Below are 21,893 nucleotides of genomic sequence, written 5' to 3'. Positions count from 1 at the left end.
GGAGCGCTGTGTGTCTGCAGCGTTGTGTGTGTGTGGTTTGTGTGGGTGTGTGTGTGTTTTGGGGGAGGTATGTTTTGTGCAGTGTGTGTGTGTGTTGGAGGAGTAGTCCTGGGGAGAGAGGAGTATAATAGGAGGAGTAGTCCTGAGGGGAGAGGAGTATAACAGGGTGAGTAGTCCTGGGGAGAGAGGAGTAAAATAGGAGGAGTAGTCCGGGGGGAAGAGTCTAATAGGAGGAGTAGTCCTGGGGGGAGAAGAGTATAATAGGGGGGAGTAGTCCTGGGGGGAGAGGACTATAATAGGAGGAGTAGTCCTGGGGAGAGAGGAGAATAATAGGAGGAGTAGTCCTGGTGAGAGAGGAGTATAATAGGATGAGTAGTCCTGGAGGAAGAGGAGTATAATAGGAGAAGTAGTCCTGGGGGGGAGAGGAGTATAATAGAAGGAGTAGTCCTGACGGGAGAGGAGGATAATAGAAGGAGTAGTCCTGGGGAGAGAGGAGGATAATAGAAGGAGTAGTCCTGGGGAGAGAGGAGGATAATAGAAGGAGTAGTCCTGGGTGGAGAGGAGTATAATAGGAGAAGTAGTCCTGGGGGGGAGAGGAGTATAATAGAAGGAGTAGTCCTGGGGAGGGAGGAGTATAATAGGAGGAGTAGTCTTGGGGGAGGGGAGTATAATAGGAGGAGTAGTCCTGGGGAGAGAGGAGGATGATAGGAAGAGTAGTCCTGGGGGAGAGGAGTATAATAGGAGGAGTAGTCTTGGGGAGAGAGAAGGATAATAGGAGAAGTAGTCCTGGGGGGAGAGGAGTATAATAGGAGGAGTAGTCTTGGGGAGAGAGAAGGATAATAGGAGAAGTAGTCCTGGGGGGAGAGGAGTATAATAGGAGTAGTAGTCCTGGGGGGAGAGGAGTATAATAGGAGGAGTAGTCCTGGGGGAGAGGAGTCTAATAGTAGGAGTAGTCCGGGGGAGGAGTCTAATAGGAGTAGTCCTGGGGGGAGGAGTCTAATAGTAGGAGTAGTCCGGGGGGAGAGGAGTATAATAGAAGGAGTAGTCCTGGGGAGAGAGGAGGATAATAGGAGGAGTAGTCCTGGGGGGAGAGGAGAATAATAGGAGAAGTAACCTTGGGGGGAGAGGAGTATAAGGAGTATAATAGTAGGAGTAGTCCGGGGGGGGGGGGAGTCCTTTAACTCTTCATCTTTAGGCTCGTGTGGTCAGCAGAATAGGGCAAAGCATCATTCCAGTCATATTATTCGCCTCTCAGGATGTTGTATTCTCCAAAAATGACACCAGCAAATGTCCACAACTACAGGAAAAACAATATATAGGCCCTTTGCAGTCTAAGCTCATCAAAATACACAGTTTTGCCTGCTTTGGAGGTAGAAATGTCCCCCTAACCACTTGAGTTCTTGTTTGGCAGCACACGTTGCATCAATGGTGTGTCCACCTCTGAGGACACATGGCTTTCCAAGTCTCCTTAATGTATACTTTCCATCTCTCTAGAAATGTCTAAAAGGCTCCAAGAAAAAGGGGAGACTTTCTGCAACTAGCTAATCTCCTTTGCACCAGCTTCAAAGTGTGAAGAATGGGGCGTAAAGGGGTTATAATTTATGTGAAGGGTTGAAGCCTCTCTAAAGGTTATGGATGCGGCCAAACATTTCTAACTACATGTTATGCGTGCCACAAAGTATATGTCTCTATAATAAATCAACCTGCCAATCTCGTCAAGTATTCCTAAATCCTAAATCTGCCTTTTAGTGAATTTTTGGCACACTTTAGTTGAGGAGCTAAATCAACCCACAACATACTGTAAATAATATATGGCCGAGTTACTATTTAACAGAATGAAATATGATTTACATTCACTTTCTAATCCCTGCTGGATTTAGCAGAATGACAGGTCTATTATTTTATGCCTTTTTTTTTAGGAATTTACAGGAACTTACACAAATCTCGTCACTGGCTTTTGAGGAGCGGTATTAATCAAAATGAACAACTGCAATAATGATGACATGTTACAAAGTGGAAATGACAAACAAGTGATGAACAACCACCAATCTCCTCATATACAGTGTATATACATTGACTGGCAGTGCGCACTAATTATTATATGACCCCAATATATGCAACTCTATGTCATAATGTTCCATAAGTAACTATTCACACCTAGGGTAAAGTCATAATATGATAAAATACAAAGTATCTCTACTAATGACGCTTTGTATGTGTCAGGCTATCAAAGATTTCCCCAACAGATATATGCACACACTTATTTATGAATATCAATGACAATCGATACTTTATGTATGAAAATTATAATATACTTAAACAGTTAAAAACAATAAAAAGTTAAATAAATAAATATATATATATATATATATATATATATATATAACTTCAACCAAATTATAAATGTGCAAATGTTATTGTCTAGGCACCACACACACACATTACAATACAGGACACATGTAGATATTATATGAAGAATACTTACTCTACATATTTGCCCCATGTTCCCAGGTCAGACATGGCCATGAACACGCAGTTTGTGAGGATAGTGCACATTATAAACATACTGAACAATGTGAAGATCGTCAATTAAGGAAAACACTTTGGTATGAATTAATCTATATTTATAAACAAAAGATGGACAAGATCTATAATTTTTCCAATAAATTAATTTTTGGAGGCCACTGACAGTAGTGAAAGTAGGACTCATGGGTCCGACCATTATTTCTTCCAATATTTATACACAGTCCGAAAAAAGGGGACACAATTTTTAGAGCTCCTAAAAACTTCACAGACACGTAAAAGTATTTTGCAGTGACAAAAAAAGACAGTTGCACTCTGAAATGCTAAAGTATGAAAACCATGAATGTAAGAGTATAGACATGCATTACTGCTAAAGGAAAAAAGAAAAAAAATGGCAATTTTTATATCTGCTCAGTAGCCACGTCAAGGTATACCTCATATACTGGCTACCTACTCTGAACTGAAGACTCTTTGGGTTTAAAAAAAACCCTCTTATGTATGGCCAAGTAGGAACCTGCTATAGAGAATAAAGAATAGAGAATAGAGAATAAAATCACCTGTGGCTAAAGGGGAAAGGGTGCAGCACCTTCCCATACACTGGAAGTTTTTTTAATCCAGAGAGTCTTCAGTTCAGAGTAGGTATGCAGTATATGAAGTATGCCTTGACATGACTACTGGGCAGATATAAAAATGGCCATTTTTGTATGCTAAATATCTCAATTTTTTCTTAGATTTCCTTTAGCAGTAATGCATGTTTATACTCCTACATTCATGGTTTTCATACTTTAGCATTTCCGAGTGTAACTGTCTTTTTTTGTCATTTTATGTCATGTTCAGTTATGCACCTGTTCACATTACAATGTTGGGAGTGCCGTCAGTCTTTTTCTCTTAAGTAATGTGCAGTAACTGTATGCTAAATATCATAATTTTTTCTTAGATTGAGATATTAAGCATGCAAAAATTGCCATTTTTATATCTGCCCAGTAGCCACATCAAGGTGTACATCATATAGTGGCTACCTTCTCTGAACTGAAGACTCTCTTTGGGTTTAAAAAAAAAACCTCCTGTGTATGGGCAAGTAGGAACCTGCTATAGAGAATAAAATCACCTGTGGCTAGTGGGGGAGGGGTGCAGCACTTGCCCATACTGTCAGGGCCGGGAGTACTGGTGGGCCCAGGAGGTGGATCCACTGGACCTTGCACCCCACCGAAGGGCAGGGCACACGGCAGCCGGAGCACTGACGTGGCAGGGACAAGTATAAGCAGGTCACCAGAGTCACAGAGTTCTTTCGGACAGTAATGTAAACAGGCACAGGTACCAGAGTGCAAGGACAAAAAGTCAGTAGGACACGGTACCAGGGGACCTGAGCACCTAGCTCATAAGACTAGCTACAAGACACGTTGATCAGGCCCCGCCCACATGGAAAGGCAAGTCTTATATATCCAGCACAGCCTCATGTCATTTCCTGCTGCAGGTGTGCTGGGCCTATAAGACCAGGAGAGTGGGCGCGGCCCGGTCCTATACAGAACCATGAGGCCAAGACTCAGTCAGACTCCTGAGACCAGGACTCAGGGGAGCAAGAGCGGGAGCGGCAGCCATGACTGGTGAACACATGGACTGGAACAGTGGGTAAGGAGCGGTGCTGGGACACGGGGAGCGTGACAGTACCCCCCCCTTGAAGCCCCCCTCCCCGCGGCCGGGACATGTAGGCGCGCCGAAGAGGGGCAGCAACGTACTTCCGGGACAACCAGGACCGGGCCTCAGGACCACAATCCACCCAATCGACCAGGAAGGATTGCTTACCCCGGACTGTTTTCATGGCCACTATGTCCCGTATCGGAGAACCCAAGTAAGCAGCAACGGAGGCAACGGAAAGGGGAAGACAGTCAGAAGCAGGACTGGAGTCTTGGACGACCGGATCGGGCGTCTCGGACCGGGTACAGGACAATGTCTCTTCCTCGGTAGCCGGTGGCAACACAGTCTCAATTGTCAGGGACGGTGGAACGTCGCTGGAGTGCGTCGTCTCCTCTGGTTCCGGTGGCACCACAGGTACAAGTGACAGGAGTTGTGGTACGGCACTGGACTGCGTCGTCACCTCTTCCTCTTCCTGCGGCATAACAGGTTCAGGTGACAGGGGCCGAGGAACGGGCTGTAGGCAGTGGTCATGACAAAAGGGCCCCCAGCGAGTAATAGCGCCAGAGCGCCAACTAATGGCAGGGTCATGGAGTTGAAGCCAGGGCAGACCCAGCAGGAGCTCAGGAGCCATTCTTGGGATGACATAGAAGGCAATGGTCTCAGTATGCAAAGTGCCAACCTGGAGTCTCACGGGCTCAGTGGTATACCGGACAGGTTCGTATAGTGGTTTACCATCCACGGAGGCGAACCAGAGGGGCTTGGCAAGCGGGATCACAGGTACCTGGTATCGGTTCACTGCAGACTGGTGTATGAAATTACCCGCTGCCCCAGAATCAATGTGGGCCTCTGCTGTGAACCTGATCTTCTCCGTCGTCACCTGGACAGTCTGCGTAACTGGAACGGAGGGGATTCCGGTGCCAAGGGTGGCGGTTCCCACCTCCCCTTGGACCTGGGGTCTACCAGGTTTCTCCGGGCAAGAACGTAGCATATGTGACCCGTCTCCGCAATAGAAGCACAGGCCCCGGGCGAGCCGTTCTGCACGGCGTTGCTTGGCCTGGGTCAGACGGTCCACCTGCATGGGTTCTGGCGATAAGTCACGGAAAGGCAGGGACGAGGGAACGGTAGGTCTCTGCGAGGGCAAGGCATGGCAAGGTGGTCGCTTCTCCCGGACTCTCTCTTTGGTACGCTCCTGAAAGCGAAAATCAATCCGGGTGGCCAGGGAAATCAAAGCGTCCAGGGTGTGAGGGACATCACGGCCGGCTAGTTCGTCTTTAATACGACCAGAGAGACCCTCCCAAAAGGCCGCTGTTAAGGCCTCATTGTTCCAGCCCAGCTCCGAAGCGAGCGTGCGGAACTGGATGGCGTATTGGCCGACTGTTTGGGTCCCTTGGCGTAGCCGGAGGAGCGTAGAGGTCACTGCGGTAGTTCGTCCGGGTTCGTCGAAGGTGCCTCTGAAGGCTCGCAGGAACTCCTGGATGTCGGTGATCATTGGATCCTCGTTTTCCCACAGGGGGTTAATCCAGGCCAGGGCTTCGCCTTCCAGGTGTGACATCAGGAACGCCACCTTGGCCTCGTCTGAGGCAAACAAGTGCGGGAGCAACTGGAAGTGCAGAGAGCACTGGTTCAGGAAACCGCGGCAGGACTTGGGATCCCCTGCATAGCGAGGCGGAGCAGCGAGGCGAAGTTGCGAGGCCGTGGAAGAAACTGGTTCGGACCTGGAGACTGGTTGCTGCGTGGACGAGACGGCAGTCTGCAGCGTATACAACCGGTGGTCCACGGACGTCATGAATTTCAGCATCCGGTTCAGGGTTTCCCGCTGTTGTGCCAGCTCCTGGCGCAGCTCAGCCAGCTCCGATGTTTGTGCTCCAGCGGGATCCATGGCCTGATCAATCTGTCAGGGCCGGGAGTACTGGTGGGCCCAGGAGGTGGATCCACTGGACCTTGCACCCCACCGGAGGGCAGGGCACACGGCAGCCGGAGCACTGACGTGGCAGGGACAAGTATAAGCAGGTCACCAGAGTCACAGAGTTCTTTCGGACAGTAATGTAAACAGGCACAGGTACCAGAGTGCAAGGACAAAAAGTCAGTAGGACACGGTACCAGGGGACCTGAGCACCTAGCTCATAAGACTAGCTACAAGACACGTTGATCAGGCCCCGCCCACATGGAAAGGCAAGTCTTATATATCCAGCACAGCCTCATGTCATTTCCTGCTGCAGGTGTGCTGGGCCTATAAGACCAGGAGAGTGGGCGCGGCCCGGTCCTATACAGAACCATGAGGCCAAGACTCAGTCAGACTCCTGAGATCAGGACTCAGGGGAGCAAGAGCGGGAGCGGCAGCCATGACTGGTGAACACATGGACTGGAACAGTGGGTAAGGAGCGGTGCTGGGACACGGGGAGCGTGACACATACACTGGAAGTTTTTTTTTAAGCCCAGAGAGAGGCTTCAGTTCAAAGTAGGTACCCAGTACACAAGACATGCCTTGACATGACTACTGGGTAGATATAAAAATGGCCATTTTTGTATGCTAAATCTCAATTTTTCTCTTAGATTTCCTTTAGAAGTAATGCATGTTTATACTCCTACATTCATGGTTTTCATACTTTAGCATTTCAGAGTGTAACTGTCTTTTTTTGTCATTTTATGTTATGTTCAGTTATGCACCTGTTTACATTATAATTTTGGGAGTGCCGTCAGTCTTTTTCTCTGAAGCAATGTGCAGTAACTGCCGTCAATCACAACATATTAAGTAACTAAATATATTCAACCAATGTAAATAAATAATTATACTACTTAGAAATTGTTATGCCGTTGCAATTTTCTACCTTTGTTTTCCACTACATGTAGTTGGGTTCATATGGCCATATTGAAAAATGACCATTCATGTTTGCAATCTACATATCATGCATTATTCTGGTTTGGAGAACTGACCAGAATAGCGCATGTAGCTGTTTTTTCTTCCAGGCAAACCATTGTTCCGTGTAGTAAATCGTCCATACGCAGTGGAACACTGACTATAATGGACCCTTGTGTTTTGTGTGTGTGGTTCATAGTGCGTCCGAACAGCACACAGACAGATTAGATGCTTGTCTAACCAGCTCTAAAGCAAATGGATGGCATTTTTTGGAGAACACCAGGGAATGATGGTTAGTAAGCAGCACAGATACAATGTCATGTAATTGGAAAGGATATGAATGTACCAAAATTTTGATTGCAGCTCTTCTGATAGGATGGAAAGGGCTAATTATATACAAAGCAGGTGTGGCACTAAATCTGAAGATTGTCTTCCCTTTGTTTAGTACTATAAAGGTCTAGAGAAAAAAGTAAAGAAAAAATCAATGCAGTGAAAACCTTACCAGGTATGTAACAGAGACCATACTTTGAGAAGTGCATTTTTTACTAGAATATCACAATTAATTTGACTTTATGCGACAGCCATATAACAGAGCTGTAAATGTTCTGAGCTATACGTAACACAGAACCCAAATAAAATTATTTGGAAAAGGAACATTTTTTTTCCAGCGTCCAAAAAAGGGATCAGGTAAGTAGTAAAGACAAGACAATTTCAAAACTTGAATAAAAACTAATAGCATATTATACCAACAGATACAGATGACAGGAGGTAGTCCTTCGCGTTTCGGCAAAAAAGCTCCTCATTGATGGATATCCATGAATAAAGCCCGCTTTCCATGCTGCAATTTCGCATACGATCTTGTATGCGATTTGCAACGCCCCCATCGTATGTGTGGCATGTTCAATTTGTTGACTTGTTTACGACCTTGATGTTGGCGGCGAACATCCACATCCTGGAGTGGGAGGGACGTTCGGCGTCACATCGACGTCACGCGGCAGCTGGCCAATAGAAGTGGAGGGGCGTAGCTGAGCGGGACGTAAACATCCCGTCCACCTCCTTCCTTCCGCATTGTGGGCCGGGAGCCGCAGGACGCTGGTAAGATCTGTTCATCGCTCCCAGGGTGTCACACAATGCAATGTGTGCTACCCCGGGTACGATGAACAACCTGACATGCAATTCTAGAGACAGATACGATGTGTATGCGATGAATGTTTTACCGTTCAATCGCAATCGCACATACCTGTCACACACTGCAATGTACTTACGATGCCGGATGTGCGTCACTTACGACGTGACCCCGCTGACACATTGTAAGATACATTGCAGCGTGTAAAGCAGGCTTAAGTCGCATGTTTGCCAAAACGCGAAGGACTACCTCCTGTCAAGTTTTGAAATAAAGTCTTGTTTTTACTGCTTACCTGATCCATTTTTTTGGACGCTGGAGAAAATATTTTCCTGTTCCTCCCCGGCCACGGACTAGGGCCGCTCCATGGGTCGACTGAGATCCTCACGGGGTGAGCTGATCTTTATATTGTTTTAAATAAAACTATTTGGCACATACAGAATTTCACACTTTAGGGACTGCCCTGTGCAAATTGGGGTTCTTGACAAGAGCTGGATCCATGAACTTTAAGGTATAGAAAGGATCAATGAAAATGGAATGCCAATACTTTTTTTCACTCTGTCAGCACCGGATGACTGTTCAAACCTACTTGTTTTCTATCTATCTCCTCTCATCTTTTGGAGATGGGAATAACTCTTTAAATAATTTCTGAATGATTATTATGAATACTATTCCTAATAATTAATGTCCTATTTAAGACATTATATATATATATATATATATATATATTATATATATATATATACATATACATTATATATATATATATATATATATATATATATATATATATATATATATATATATATATATATAAAAGAACATGTTAGATAGGCAGAGTCTCTCAGAAGAAAAAAAAAATATGGTCAGAAGTTCACTAGTCTGTGAACAGCTGGATCTACAAATTGTGGGAAAATTTTGGAAAATGCTCCTCAACATGAAAAACTAAAATCAAAGAAAAGGGAGTTGGAGACAGAGAGAAAACAAGCAAATGGAAGGAGCACTTAAATGCTTAACCCCACCATGATGCTCGAGTGCCTGAACTTGGTGTGAGCAGTCATCCTGTGCTGATAGAAATTAATATTTTTTTTTTCTACATCAAACCCAAAGTGAATATGCACCTGTCAACACCATGTTGTGGTCAACTATAAAACTCTGATATTTTGAACAGTTTTTAATTTTGGAACTTTTTTTTTTTCACAATTTTTGGGATGTCAGTGGTTTAATAAATGGTAATAAAGCGTATGTGAAAAATGTAAAAAAACAAAAAAATTAAAAAATGTGTTTTATATAACCCCCCCATATTAAATTATGCCTAAACCACATGGTAATTTTACAAGGCTACTTACATAGATATAGAGTTAAATTGCCAAACAAGAAAGAGCGTTCACCAGGCTCCTTTCGTGGTAGGCATGGTCAGCCAGGATTTAATAATTTACCTCTAGATCTTTGCAAAACGTTTGGAGTTTTGTGGTAATAAAATATATTTTTTTAAGATGTTGTAAGATATATATAAAGCAATTTATCCACATAAATAGTTAAAGGGAATCTATCAGCAGGATTTCACCCCCAAAGTATTTATATGTGCATGTAGCTTTATCAAAGACAAGTCCATAAATACGTTTACATGACCAGTCCCTTCCTCCATTACTGAGAAATCGGTGTTTCAATTGATATACAAATGAGGCTGAAGAGCTATTTGTAGATCTGAACCATCTGTCACTCCAGCTCTATTACCCACCCAGCGTCGCCTCATTTATAAAAAAATGTATGTAAGATCGAGCTGCTCTTACCTTCTTATTTCTGTAGAATGGGTCAATATCCTCCAGGGGTTGCCCAATAAGATGTGAAGGAAAGTCCCCGTAGATTCGAGGCAGCGGTTTTCCAGCCTCCAAGTCGGGATGGGGTGTTGGTAACTCCTCTTTATTCTCATTGTTCTCTCCTTCTCTGTATTCCTGTTTGGCACTTCTGGCCTGTTCCTCAGCGATACGCTTCTCAATAGCAGCCAATGATTCTGGGGTGAAGCGACGGAAGCTGTCAGGACTTGGTGGCAACAACAGGACTGCCATATTTTCATCCTGCTATTTCTGTCCTAATTCTTACTTATAGCATTGGAAACAGCTGAAACAAAAAGAGACAAATTTAAGTTTATATATTTACTAGTGTAATTATGTTACTTATCTATTTATGATTTACAAGAGAAATTATTGAAATGCTAAACAAAGAGTTATAATTAGGGATGATCAAATACCTCAAATATTTGGCTTCGCGAATATTTTCCGAATACCTCACAGCTATTCGACTATTCGATGCGCGATGTAAGTCTATGGGAAGCCCAAATAGTACCGAAAAGCTGTTATTCGGGTTTCCCACAGACTTACATTGTGCATCGAATATTCGCGAATAGTTGAATAGCGGCGAGGTCTTCGGAAAATATTCGCGAAGCCGAATAATCGAAGTATTCGATCATCCCTAGTAATAATTCATTATCACCTCTATCATATTCAATATGAGAAAAACTGGATTTTATACAAAAATGTAACTTATATCTGTATCATCATATCAAAGTACCATAAACTTTAAGGGGTTGTTTCATATACAGTACAAAGTATATTTTAACCAATAGATAATGGAATAAAAATACATTTCAAAAGAGGATGTGTTTAAAAAATTTTGCTGTCCTGAAATAATTTTAGAAATGTGCCCCTGCTCTGTGCTGTGTAATGGACGTATCTGACTGTACAGATGGTATGAGGTTTTTATACCATAATGCAGTGCTTTTTCTTGCTTCTCATTAAAACCCAACAAAATCTATTTTTGTTTCATCCATCCACAAAACATTGTTCCAATAGCCTTGGAGATGGGCAGCAATGTTGTTATTCGAGAGCAGTTACTTTCTCCTTTCAGTTTTGCTATTCACACCATTGTTACTGAGTGTCCTCCTCATTAACATTAACATTAGCTAATTTGAGAGAGGCCTTTAGTTGCTTAGAATGTACCTTGGGTTTCTTTTTGATCTTGTAGATTATAAATTATGCCTTGCTCTTTGAGTGATACTTGTTGGTTAACCACTCCTAGAGAAGGTAATAATGGCCTTGAATTGCCTCTATTTGTACACAATTTATTTGAGGATTGGTGGAGTCCAAACGTTTTAAAGATGGTTTCATAAACGTTTCTAGCCTGATCAGCATAAACAACTCTACGTCTGAGTCCCTCAGTAATCCCCTTTGTTCATACCATTATGTACAGTACTTGCCCACATGTGTTATGAAAATCAGACTTTGATATATCTCTGATCTTTAATAAAACAGATCACCCATGCATGACTAATTTTAACATTTAAAATTTTCACTTTGTGAAGGACGTATGAATTAAGCCGCATACAAGCTTATCCTGGAAAAACAGTTGCTTCCTTCTGCTCAGGCAATGTTCCCCAACTCTGAGGACTGGTTTTTCCAGCAGGACAATGCGCCATGGCACACAACTAGGTCAATCAATGTGTGGAAGAAGGACCACCACATCAAAACCCTGTCATGGCCAGTCCAATCTCCAGACCTGAACCCCATTGAAAACCTCTGGAATGTAATCAAGAGGATGATGGATAGTCACAAGCCATCAAACAAAGAAGAACTGCTTACATTTTTGCACCAGGAGTGGCATAAGGTCACCCAAAAGCAGTGTGAAAGACTGGTGGAAAGCAGCCAAGACACATGAAAGCTGTGATTAAAAATCATGGTTATTCCACAAAATATTGATTTCTGAACTGTTCCTGAGGTAAAACATTATTAGTATTGTTGTTTCTAAATAATTATGAACTTGTTTTCTTTGCATTTTTTGAGGTCTGAAAGCAATGCATTGTTTTTTATTATTTTGACCATTTCTCATTTTCACAAAATAAATACAAAATGTATTGCTTGGGAATTCGGAGATATGTTGTCAGTAATTTATAGATTAAAAAAACAACTTACATTTTACTCAAAAATATAAAGCGAAAAATCAGAAAAATTGACAATTTTGCAGTGGTCTCTTAATTTTTGCCAGAGCTATAATATACACTACTGAACTGTAATTTGAAAGCTATTTTAAGTTATTTGTATTATTTTATTAGAATGGAGAAAAAAAAATTGTAAACAGAGAAAGTAAGTAAAATAAGGGCAAAAAATGGAAGTAATGAAGTAACACAAGATGGTAGGATTAAACTATGCATATCATAGGTTTTGTTTTGTAGTTTCTAAGGCGGGATACAGATGTCTGCTGTAAACAGAAATTTTAGGATAATTTTAATTTATTTTAGCTCAGATAAATTGCTGCAATAAAATATTGATTGCAAAAATGTATATAGGTTTTAAGAAATAATAACATAAATAATTCAATACCTTTAAAATATCAATCATCCCAGAGAACTTATGGTTTGATGCACCTTAGATTAGACTGGGACAGAGCAGGGCAAAGTGTGTACCGTAGGCTACATCTGGCCCTCTGGCTGTTCCAGCCAAGCACAGAGACAGCCAAAGGACTGAAAACACGCCCTCCTCTGCTGCCTATCCACTGCCGCTGCTGCACGCTGCCTGAAGTTACCGCTATTTGCATCCACAGGAACCATCCTCAATCTAAGGGCTTGTGCACACAACTGTTTAAATCGGATGAATGCAATGTGTGGTTTTCAAGGATAGCACTCACATAAATCATACAAATATTATTCTATAGGGGAGTCCAATGTACATGTCCAATGTATTCTTCAGACTCAGTGGTCAAAGGAAAAAATCTCAGCATGCACGATTTGTCTCCAAGAAATGGATGGCACTTGCCCATTTAAATTTTTGGGTCTGTGAAAAAAATCACATCGCACTTGGATGAGATCTGAATACGGTCCCATTTTCATGGACTGACAAAATGGAAGAGATGGGAAAGCTTTTTTTTTTCTCTCTCCACATCTGAGAAAAATGGATCCTGTCCAAGTCAAAGCCTTATAAGAATTATCGATTTTAGAACATTTCTAACAATGATTGCGTTGAAGGACATCCTAATTCTCTTCTCATACTCCAAGTAAACTCCTAGATCCTAATATATCCTCAACAAACATGTAAAGATTATATATCACCAATGTTAATGTGTTATATTGTTTCAGTCCACGTGGACACATAAGTTTAGGATATTTGCAAATTGTCTCTACAGATAGGAAGGAAACAAATTCTAGTGCCACCTATTGGAAGTAGCAATCCTAAAAGTCAAAAGTGGCCCTTTAACAAACCTTTTCATATGACCTAGGATTTATGTCAGATCAGAATCTCAATTTTCAGACACGGTGTTTCGGGATGATTGTCCCTCGTCAGTGCAAAGTATGAGATCTGATCTGGCTTTATGAGAAGCTAAAGTGGGGTCTAAGGGGAGAACTTTTCTCCTTGCAGAGACTGACAAACCAATCTGGCTGTCAGTGGTGAGGAGTCTTATAGCTGCAATGCTCCTCTGGGATATATTCAAATTGTCCCTTCAGGGAGAAAGGAGATGAACTCTACTGCCACCTATTGGAAGTAGTAATCCTAAAAGTCAAAAGTGGCGCTTTAAAAAGCCTTTTCATATGACCTAGGATTTATGCCAGATCAGAACCTCAATTTGCAGACCCAGTGTTTTGGGATGATTGTCCCTCGTCAGTGCAAAGTATGAGGTCTGATCTGGCTTTATGAGAAGCTAAAGTGGGGTCTAAGGGGAGAACTTTTCTCCTTACTTAGACTGACAAACCAATCTAGCTGTCAGTGGTGAGAAGTCTATAGGATATATGTAAACACCAGTAGCATGTATAGGATGTGGGTTGAGATGATAAGCATAGATGTCTTTGAGTACTTGGGTCAACTATGACCTAGGATAACACTGGAGCTAGTGAATGGCAATCATTTCTGTATATTTTTCATCTTCCATGTATGTTCATGACACTACAACCTATCCATTCACTATAGCCAAATTATTTCATTTTACTGTATGGTATGTATGATATTGGTACCCATTAAAAGTTTTTCTTCTTTAAAAAGATACTACTCAACAATGATGATGGGCACGGAGGATATATATTATCTTTTTTTTTAAAATCATGTAAATGTGAATGCCTCATCCACTTTAATACTAATTCAAAAATATAATATTAAAGCTCTGGAGTCACTTCTGCTCATCCCCCCCATCCAATTTAACGAAAATTACTAACATAAGTCAATAAAAAGTGCTGTAATATGTTACAGTTCACTTTATCATAAAACCATAGCAACAGGTCCATCTGTAAAAATAATAAATTAGACTAACCCAAAGAACACTTTTAAATTTACAAAAACAAGACAGCGACATGAAAAATGTGTTATTACTGAGAACATTGCCATTAAATGCTTACAGCCTTAAATAATCTAAAATCCATAGCAACGGCCCCGCTATTTCATATGTACAAGGTTCAGTCTGATTCATTTGGCCCCGGTAATCATACTAATACTCAGGAAACTTTTCTTACTTTTTCTTTTTAACTAAAAAAAAAAAATTATAGAAATACGAGTAAACATAGCAATTTATTCTAGTCCGCACATCACATACTGTTGAGTGGCTATTTCATGGGATGAGAATACTATTTGAAGTGGTCAGGATAAGGACTAGAATTTGATATTTATTGAGGACATTTATAAAAATGGCTTTGAGCTACACATTGGGACCGACACATAAGAAGCAGCAATGTACGGTAAGTCATGTAGAAAATGTATCAACTGTGTATCAAGGTTCTTGAGATTTAAGGGGGCTTTACACGCAGCGACATCGCTAGTGATGTCGCTGGTGAAAGCATCCGCCCCTGTCGGTTGTGAGTCATGGGCAAATCGCTGCCCGTGGCGCACAATATCGTTAGGAGCCGTCACACGGACTTACCTGCCTAGCAATGTTGCTGTAGCCGGCGATCCGCCTCCTTTCTAAGGGGGCGATCCGTGCAGTGTCACAGCGACGTCACTAAGCGGCCGCCCAATAGAAGCGGAGGGGCGGAGATGAGCGGCCATAACATCCCGTCCACCTCCTTCCTTATTGCAGGCGGCCGCAGGTAGGCTGTAGTTCGTCGGTCCCGAGGTGTCACACATAGCGATCTGTGCTGCCTCGTGAACGACGAACAACCTGCGTCCTCAGCAAGTAACGATTTTTTGAACAGGAACGACGTGTCAATGGACGATAAGGTGAGTATTTTCCATCGTTAACGGTCGTTCGTTGGTGTCACACGCAACGACGTCGCTAACAATGCCGGATGTGCGTCACAGAATCCGTGACCCCGGCGATATATCGTTAGTTGCGCGTAACGGGGCCTTTAGACAAAGGTCTAGGGAACGCAGAAGCATTAGGCTGGTTTCACATTATGTTCTTACCTACGTTCAGTGGTTTTGTCGGAGCTTCCGTCCGAACGCCCTCCGCAAAACATGTTTCAGACGCATGCAATGATGGGGCCATTGACTATAATGAAGCAGACGGAGTCTGAGTGTGCTCTGTCTTGCACCATTTTCGGGCGTATACGCTCTCTACAGGTGGACACCCTAACGTAGTCTATTACGTCTGGGTGTCCGCCTTCAGAAAGCGTATACGCCCAAAAATGGTGCACGACAGAGTACAGGCTGTCTCCATTTGCACCATTAGAGTCAATGGTTCCATCGGCGCATGCATCTGAAACCTGTTTTGCGGGGGGGTTCGGACAGAAGCTCCGATGGGACCACTGAATGTAGGTAAAAACGCAATATGAAAGGACCCTAACTGCCATATTGCCCAATGGAGATCGGACATTTTTTTCATGTGGGACACTTATCTTCACAAGTTTTCATAAAATTAGCAGAGGACCATAGTTATGCTTTCCATACCATTTTTATGTAATGAGAAGGTAGAGCATAAATTAACATCCTTGATATAAGTTCTTTATCTTGTGTATCTTATTATTATACCTACTTTGTGTCTACAAAGACCTATTCAGTTTTGATTAAAAATAAAACATTTATATAAAATAAGATTTTTCTCAACCACGGATCATAAGAAAATTTATTTTCCTCAGTATTACACGTTGTTGTGCACAGTATACAGCAGATACCATTTATTCTAATGCACAGCTTAATAAGAAGGATGCCTCCAATAACTAATCTAGGGCTTAGTGGCAGCTGTGGGCTGTTATTAACCCCTTATTACTTTGATTGTCATCAGGGCAATCAGGAAAAGTTGGGTAAAGTGCTGGGATTGTCACATCTAATGAATGTGACAATCACAGGCAGCTGTAAGCTGCTATTTTTAGGCTAAGGGGGGCCAATAAGCTTGAAAATACTAGCTCCCTGCAGTCGGGATATATCTTGGCTATCAAAATTGGGGGACTGCACATTGTTTTCTTTAAATTATGTATTTAAATGATTAGAAAAAAAACATGAGGTCCCTCTTATTTTGATACACAGCCAAGATAAGCGCATGGCTGGGGGCTGCAGCCGTATGCTTTATCTGTGCTGGGTATCATAATACAGGGGACCTTATGCCAGTTTATTTATTTATTTATTTTTATACCACAATAATGGCCAGCAGACGGGGTCTGTGATTGAAAGCAGTCAGACGTGGTCACACAGGCCGGGGGCGCGACTGACTGCAACCAATCACAGATGACAGGACTGCCGGTGGGTGGGGGGAAGCAGTGAATATGTATGAGGCTAATAAGCGGCCCCAGAAGAAGAGTGAGCAGCCTGATTGCTGGTACAACCGTGCCAGAGACTCAGTAAGTGTAGCGAGCTTGATTTATTTTTCTTTTTTTGTTTTTTTTTTTTTAATTTCCCGAGTTGCTGGACCCATATTATGACCCAGAGTTCCTTGAGAGCTCTGGGTCCGGCACCAGGATACTTTTGAAACCTCGTGGATCAGGACTTTTAGTCAGGGATTGCCCATCACTACCTACAAGAAAAAGCTAAACTTTATGTGAAGTTAATCAGATCCCCCTTAAATGACAGCAGCTGTGTACTGACCACTATTTAATGTGAGTTTTGAAATGTGATTAGCTAATTCTCAACACAACCACATTCCCAATTATAAAAGGATGTTCACACTTATGTAACCAAATTAAAGTATTTTATTCTTTTTTTCCTTTCAAAAGTAATTCACTTTCTTTCTTAATGGATTTGTACAGATTGTGGGTGAGATTAAGGCGGGCTTTAGACGTTGCGACATCGCTAGCATCGGCTAGCGATGTCGAGCGCGATAGCACCCGCCCCCGTCGCACATACGATATCTTGTGATCGCTGCCGTAGCGATAATGTTCGCTACGGCAGCTTCACACGCACATACCTGGTCGGCGACGTCGCGGTGACCGCCGAACAATCCCTCCTTCAAGGGGGAGGTGTGTTCGGAGTCACCGCGACGTCACCGCGACGTCACTAAGCGGCTGGCCATTAGAAGCGGAGGGGCGGAGATGAGCGGGACATAACATCCCGCCCACCTTCTTCCTTCCGCATTGCCGGTGGACGCAGGTAAGGAGATGTTTGTCGTTCCTGTGGCTTCACACACAGCGATGTGTGGTGCTGCAGGAACGACAAACAACATCGTATCTGCAGCTGGAGCGACTTTATGAAAATGAACGACGTGACACAGATCAGCGATTTTTGACTGTTTTGCGCTCGTTCATCGTCGCTCCTAGGATTTACACATTGCGATGTCGTTACCGGCGCCGGATGTGCGTCACAACAACCGTGACCCCGACGATATATTGGTAGCGATGTTGCAACGTGTAAAGCCCGCCTAAGGCTATGTGCGCACTAGAAAATGGACTTTTCTTAAGAAAAATCTGCACCCTTTGGCAGAATACCGCACCCGCTGCAAAAACCGTACCCACGTTTTTGCCGCGGTTTGCCGCGGTTTTTCCGCTGGTTGGTCCCTGCGATTTTTTTACTATTATCTATGGCAAAAAACGCAGGTACTAGCAGAAAAGAAGTGACATGCTCATTCTTTTTGCTGCAGAAATTCTGCAGCAAAACCTGTAGGGGAAAAAAAAAGCAGTGTGCACACAGCATTTTTTTTTTCCATAGGTTTTGCTAGGGAATGACTGCAGAAAGGTTATGAATAGGGATGATACGCCCATATTCGACGAATAGGTCGCCGCTATTCGACTATTTGCGAATATTCGATGCACAATGTAAGTCTATGGTAAACCCGAATAGTTGCCGAATAGCAACTATTCGGGCTTCCCATAGACTTACATTGCGCATCGAATATTCGCATAGCAGCGACCTTTTCGTCGAATATTCGCGAAGCCGAATATTTGTGATATTGGATCATCCTTATTTATGAACATTTTCTGCAGCAATTCATGCAGCAAAACCGTGGAAAATCTGCGGGGGAAAAAATGCAGCGTGCGCACAGGGCCTAAAGGTGGAAAAAGTTCTGAAATTACTCTTCTTGGCTTGATGTTTTATATAACAAAAACCTGTCATTTTAAAGGGAACCTGTCAGCAGAAATTTCGGCTAAAACCTAACAGATTCCCCCTCTGCAGCTCCTGGGCTGGATTCTAGAAAGGTCCCTGTTAGTATTGTGGCCCCTTTCTGACCAAAAAAAAGAGTTTATATAGAGGTACCTTTTTGGCTTCGGATTCTCTAAATGGGACACGGGGGCGGGCTGCCTGATGGCCGTTATTCTGCCCCCTGGTCCTGTATGCCGCCCCCATCGCTGATTTCCATACTTCTGGACGCCGCCCACTGCTCCAGCCATCCCCGCGCATGCCCAGTGCTCATCTCTCGTGGATGAGCACTGTGCCCAGTGTCACCGCTAGTGACGTGCACGCAGGGTTTAGATTATGGGCGGTGCTGTGATGTTTATTAACAAGCAACCGCCCATAATCGCGGGACCGCGCTTTCCCCCTCAGCCTGCTTCTTTCTGCGCAAGCGCGCTGCTGCTGACCTCACTTCACCTCCTTCCCATCTTGCCCTGAGGCAGGAAATAGATGGGAAGAGCGCGGAGCAGTAACAACACCGATCAGGAGGAGACGCGGAGAGAAGATTACCGGCGAATACAGTAAAAAAAAAACCAAAACAAACATTCACACATTGTGTTCTGTGTAGTGAACATCGGTCCCGCGATTATGGGCGGTTGCTTGTTAATAAACATCACAGCACCGCCCATAATCTAAACCATGCGTGCACGTCACCAGCGGTGACACTGGGCACAGTGCTCATCCACGAGAGATGAGCACTGGGCATGCGCGGGGGATGGCTGGAGCAGTAGGCGGCGTCCAGAAGTATGGATATCAGCGATGGGGGCGGCATACAGGACCAGGGGGCAGAATAACGGCCATCAGGCAGCCCGCCCCCGTGTCCCATTTAGAGAATCCGAAGCCAAAAAGGTACCTCTATATAAACTCTTTTTTTTGGTCAGAAAGGGGCCACAATACTAACAGGGACCTTTCTAGAATGCAGCCCAGGAGCTGCAGAGGGGGAATCTGTTAGGTTTTAGCCGAAATTTCTGCTGACAGGTTCCCTTTAACATCAGGTGTGTAGACTTTTTATATCTACTGTAAATACATATATAGTCAATGATCTAAGACGAAAATTCTCGCTGCTCTGATTTCTCTTTCTGTGTGCATTGCATCCCGAGGAGCTCATTTAAGGATGCAAAGTCTTTCTGGACAGTTTCCAGTTTCTTTATTTTACTGGTCAACAATATCAGATTGTGATCTCATTCATTAATTTCTATCGGTTTTCTCCATTAGAATATTCAGTAACAGTTAACAGCTGGGATGTGTAATAAATGAAATGCGGAAAGCAAATTAGCCAGTGAAAGCCGAAGTTTGCTGTAAAACTGGTTGAGACGGGAAAGATGAAAATATTTTTTGTGTGGCAAAAATTCTAACTTTATAATTTTTTCATTCATTATCTTATATAGTAGATAACGAATAGGGATGATCGAATACTTCGATTTTTCGGCTTCGCGAATATTTTCCGAATTTCTCGCCGCTATTCAACTATTTGCAAACATTCGATGCGCAATGTAAGTCTATGGGAAACCCGAATAACAACTATTCGGTAGTATTCGGGCGTCCCATAGACTTACATTGCGCATTGAATAGTTGAATAGCAGCAAGGTATTCGGAAAATATTCGTGGTGCCGAATATTTGAGGTATTCGATCATCCCTAACGAACATACAACCTACAATCAAGAACACAAAATTGAAATGTTAAGAAGAAGCATAATACAATACTCATAATCCTGTATATTTTATGTATGTATGAGTGCTAAATACTGTATTATGAAAGTGACGATTTACCAGTATCTGCTCTTTTCCAATTTGTGCGGTCATATCAAAAAAAGTATCAATAAATATTACATAGACTTATAAGATGATAACACATATATCACTGATTACATTTAAATACTGATATGATCATGATTGTTTTCCAACAAATTATCGCTCATATAATTGTTTATCTTCCATTTTCATAAAATTTCCATTGTAAACAATGGTCACTTGAGAGGATGTGCTGATGATAAAGAACACAATCAATGACAAATCGGTAGAGATGAGCGGACCCATGAAAGTTCTGTTCAGCCAAACTTTAGATAAAGTTCAGTTTGGGACCTGAACTTGACCTGAATCCCATTAGAAGGCATTAATTAGGCAGTTTAGCTCAGCGGCATATGCAGCCAGCCATAAACAGATCATTTCTGGAGGAGGGAATGCAGGGTTATACCCTTTTTTTGTTTGATGCACACTATATCTGATCACGCTGTTGTTACTCCCAGTGCGAGCCGATCAAACACTGCAAGCGTCTCACACTGGGCTAACCACCAAGCGTAACAACAACATATGTGGCAGGAGTAGCTAAATAAACTACCATAGAAAAAGGGGATAGATAAAAATAAAATGTTCTATTGATTTTTTTGTTTAAATCAATGTATACACAATAACAACAAATAAGTCAAAGGGTCACAGTAAGGAGAATACAAAAAAAAACAAGTGGAAAGACATACAAATGGCCAGAAAAAGGAAAACCAGAAACCCCATCTAAGAGTGACAATTAGTATATAGGCTGAATCAATAGCTCATGTCACAAAGCCATGTTTGAGTTTGTATAACATAATGTACAGCGTAGCATACAATCAGTAGCATAATCACACTGACTTGACTACTGCCTATAATACAGTGCATCACTCACCCATATATATGTCCACAACACAGCCCCGACGTGCGTTTCGATAGATGCTTTCTCAAGGGGAGGTCAACAAGCATACCTGAACACAGTGATGCTCACGCGAGTGGTTTGTATATGTAAAGCACCCGAACGCTGAACTCTGAAATTATTTTATAAAGTCCGTTTGGGTACAAACCCTGAACACCATACCTCGGATTCGCTCAACTCTACATATTGGCAAATTATCATTTTGGCCAAGAGATGATAATCATGATCAAGCAAATCCTCATTTCAAAACAATCACATGCTCAGAACATGATATATGAAGAGTTTTCTAAGGAAGACAACCGCTTTAATTTAATTAAATGAAAAAAATACATATAAAGTAAATACATGTAAGTAGAATTATAGCAGTGTGAACATTTCTAAGAGTTGAGGATAATTATTACAACTTGTTAGTATCAAAATCAAAATCTGTAAATGATTTATTACATCTGATTCCACATTGGAAATGGCATTAGACTAATACAATTTTACAGCCCACTGGATGTAGAGTGCCTTTACATAATGAAAGGTCAATGCGTGCTATTGTTATTTTATCAATACATGAT

General features: G+C 42.5%; 1 protein-coding gene across 4 annotated transcripts in view; it reads right to left on the bottom strand.

Moving 5' to 3' along the window:
* Positions 1-21,893, bottom strand: part of LOC142243464 (sodium channel protein type 5 subunit alpha-like) — a 587,685-nt gene that overhangs the window by 413,808 nt on the left and 151,984 nt on the right. For all 4 annotated transcript variants that reach the window (XM_075315409.1, XM_075315410.1, XM_075315408.1 and 1 more), the window contains exons 2-4: positions 9,932-10,259; positions 7,355-7,472; positions 2,486-2,576 (exon numbers count right to left, since the gene is read on the bottom strand). In XM_075315409.1, the coding sequence (XP_075171524.1) occupies positions 2,486-2,576; positions 7,355-7,472; positions 9,932-10,207 (485 nt within the window). In that variant the 5' untranslated portion in view covers positions 10,208-10,259. The remainder of the gene's footprint in view (positions 1-2,485; positions 2,577-7,354; positions 7,473-9,931; positions 10,260-21,893) is intronic.

The sequence above is a fragment of the Anomaloglossus baeobatrachus genome, chromosome 6, assembly GCF_048569485.1.
Source record: "Anomaloglossus baeobatrachus isolate aAnoBae1 chromosome 6, aAnoBae1.hap1, whole genome shotgun sequence".
Lineage (NCBI taxonomy): Eukaryota > Metazoa > Chordata > Amphibia > Anura > Aromobatidae > Anomaloglossus > Anomaloglossus baeobatrachus.
The sequence above is the reverse complement of the archived record's forward strand: the minus strand, read 5'-3'. Positions and strand labels throughout refer to the sequence as shown.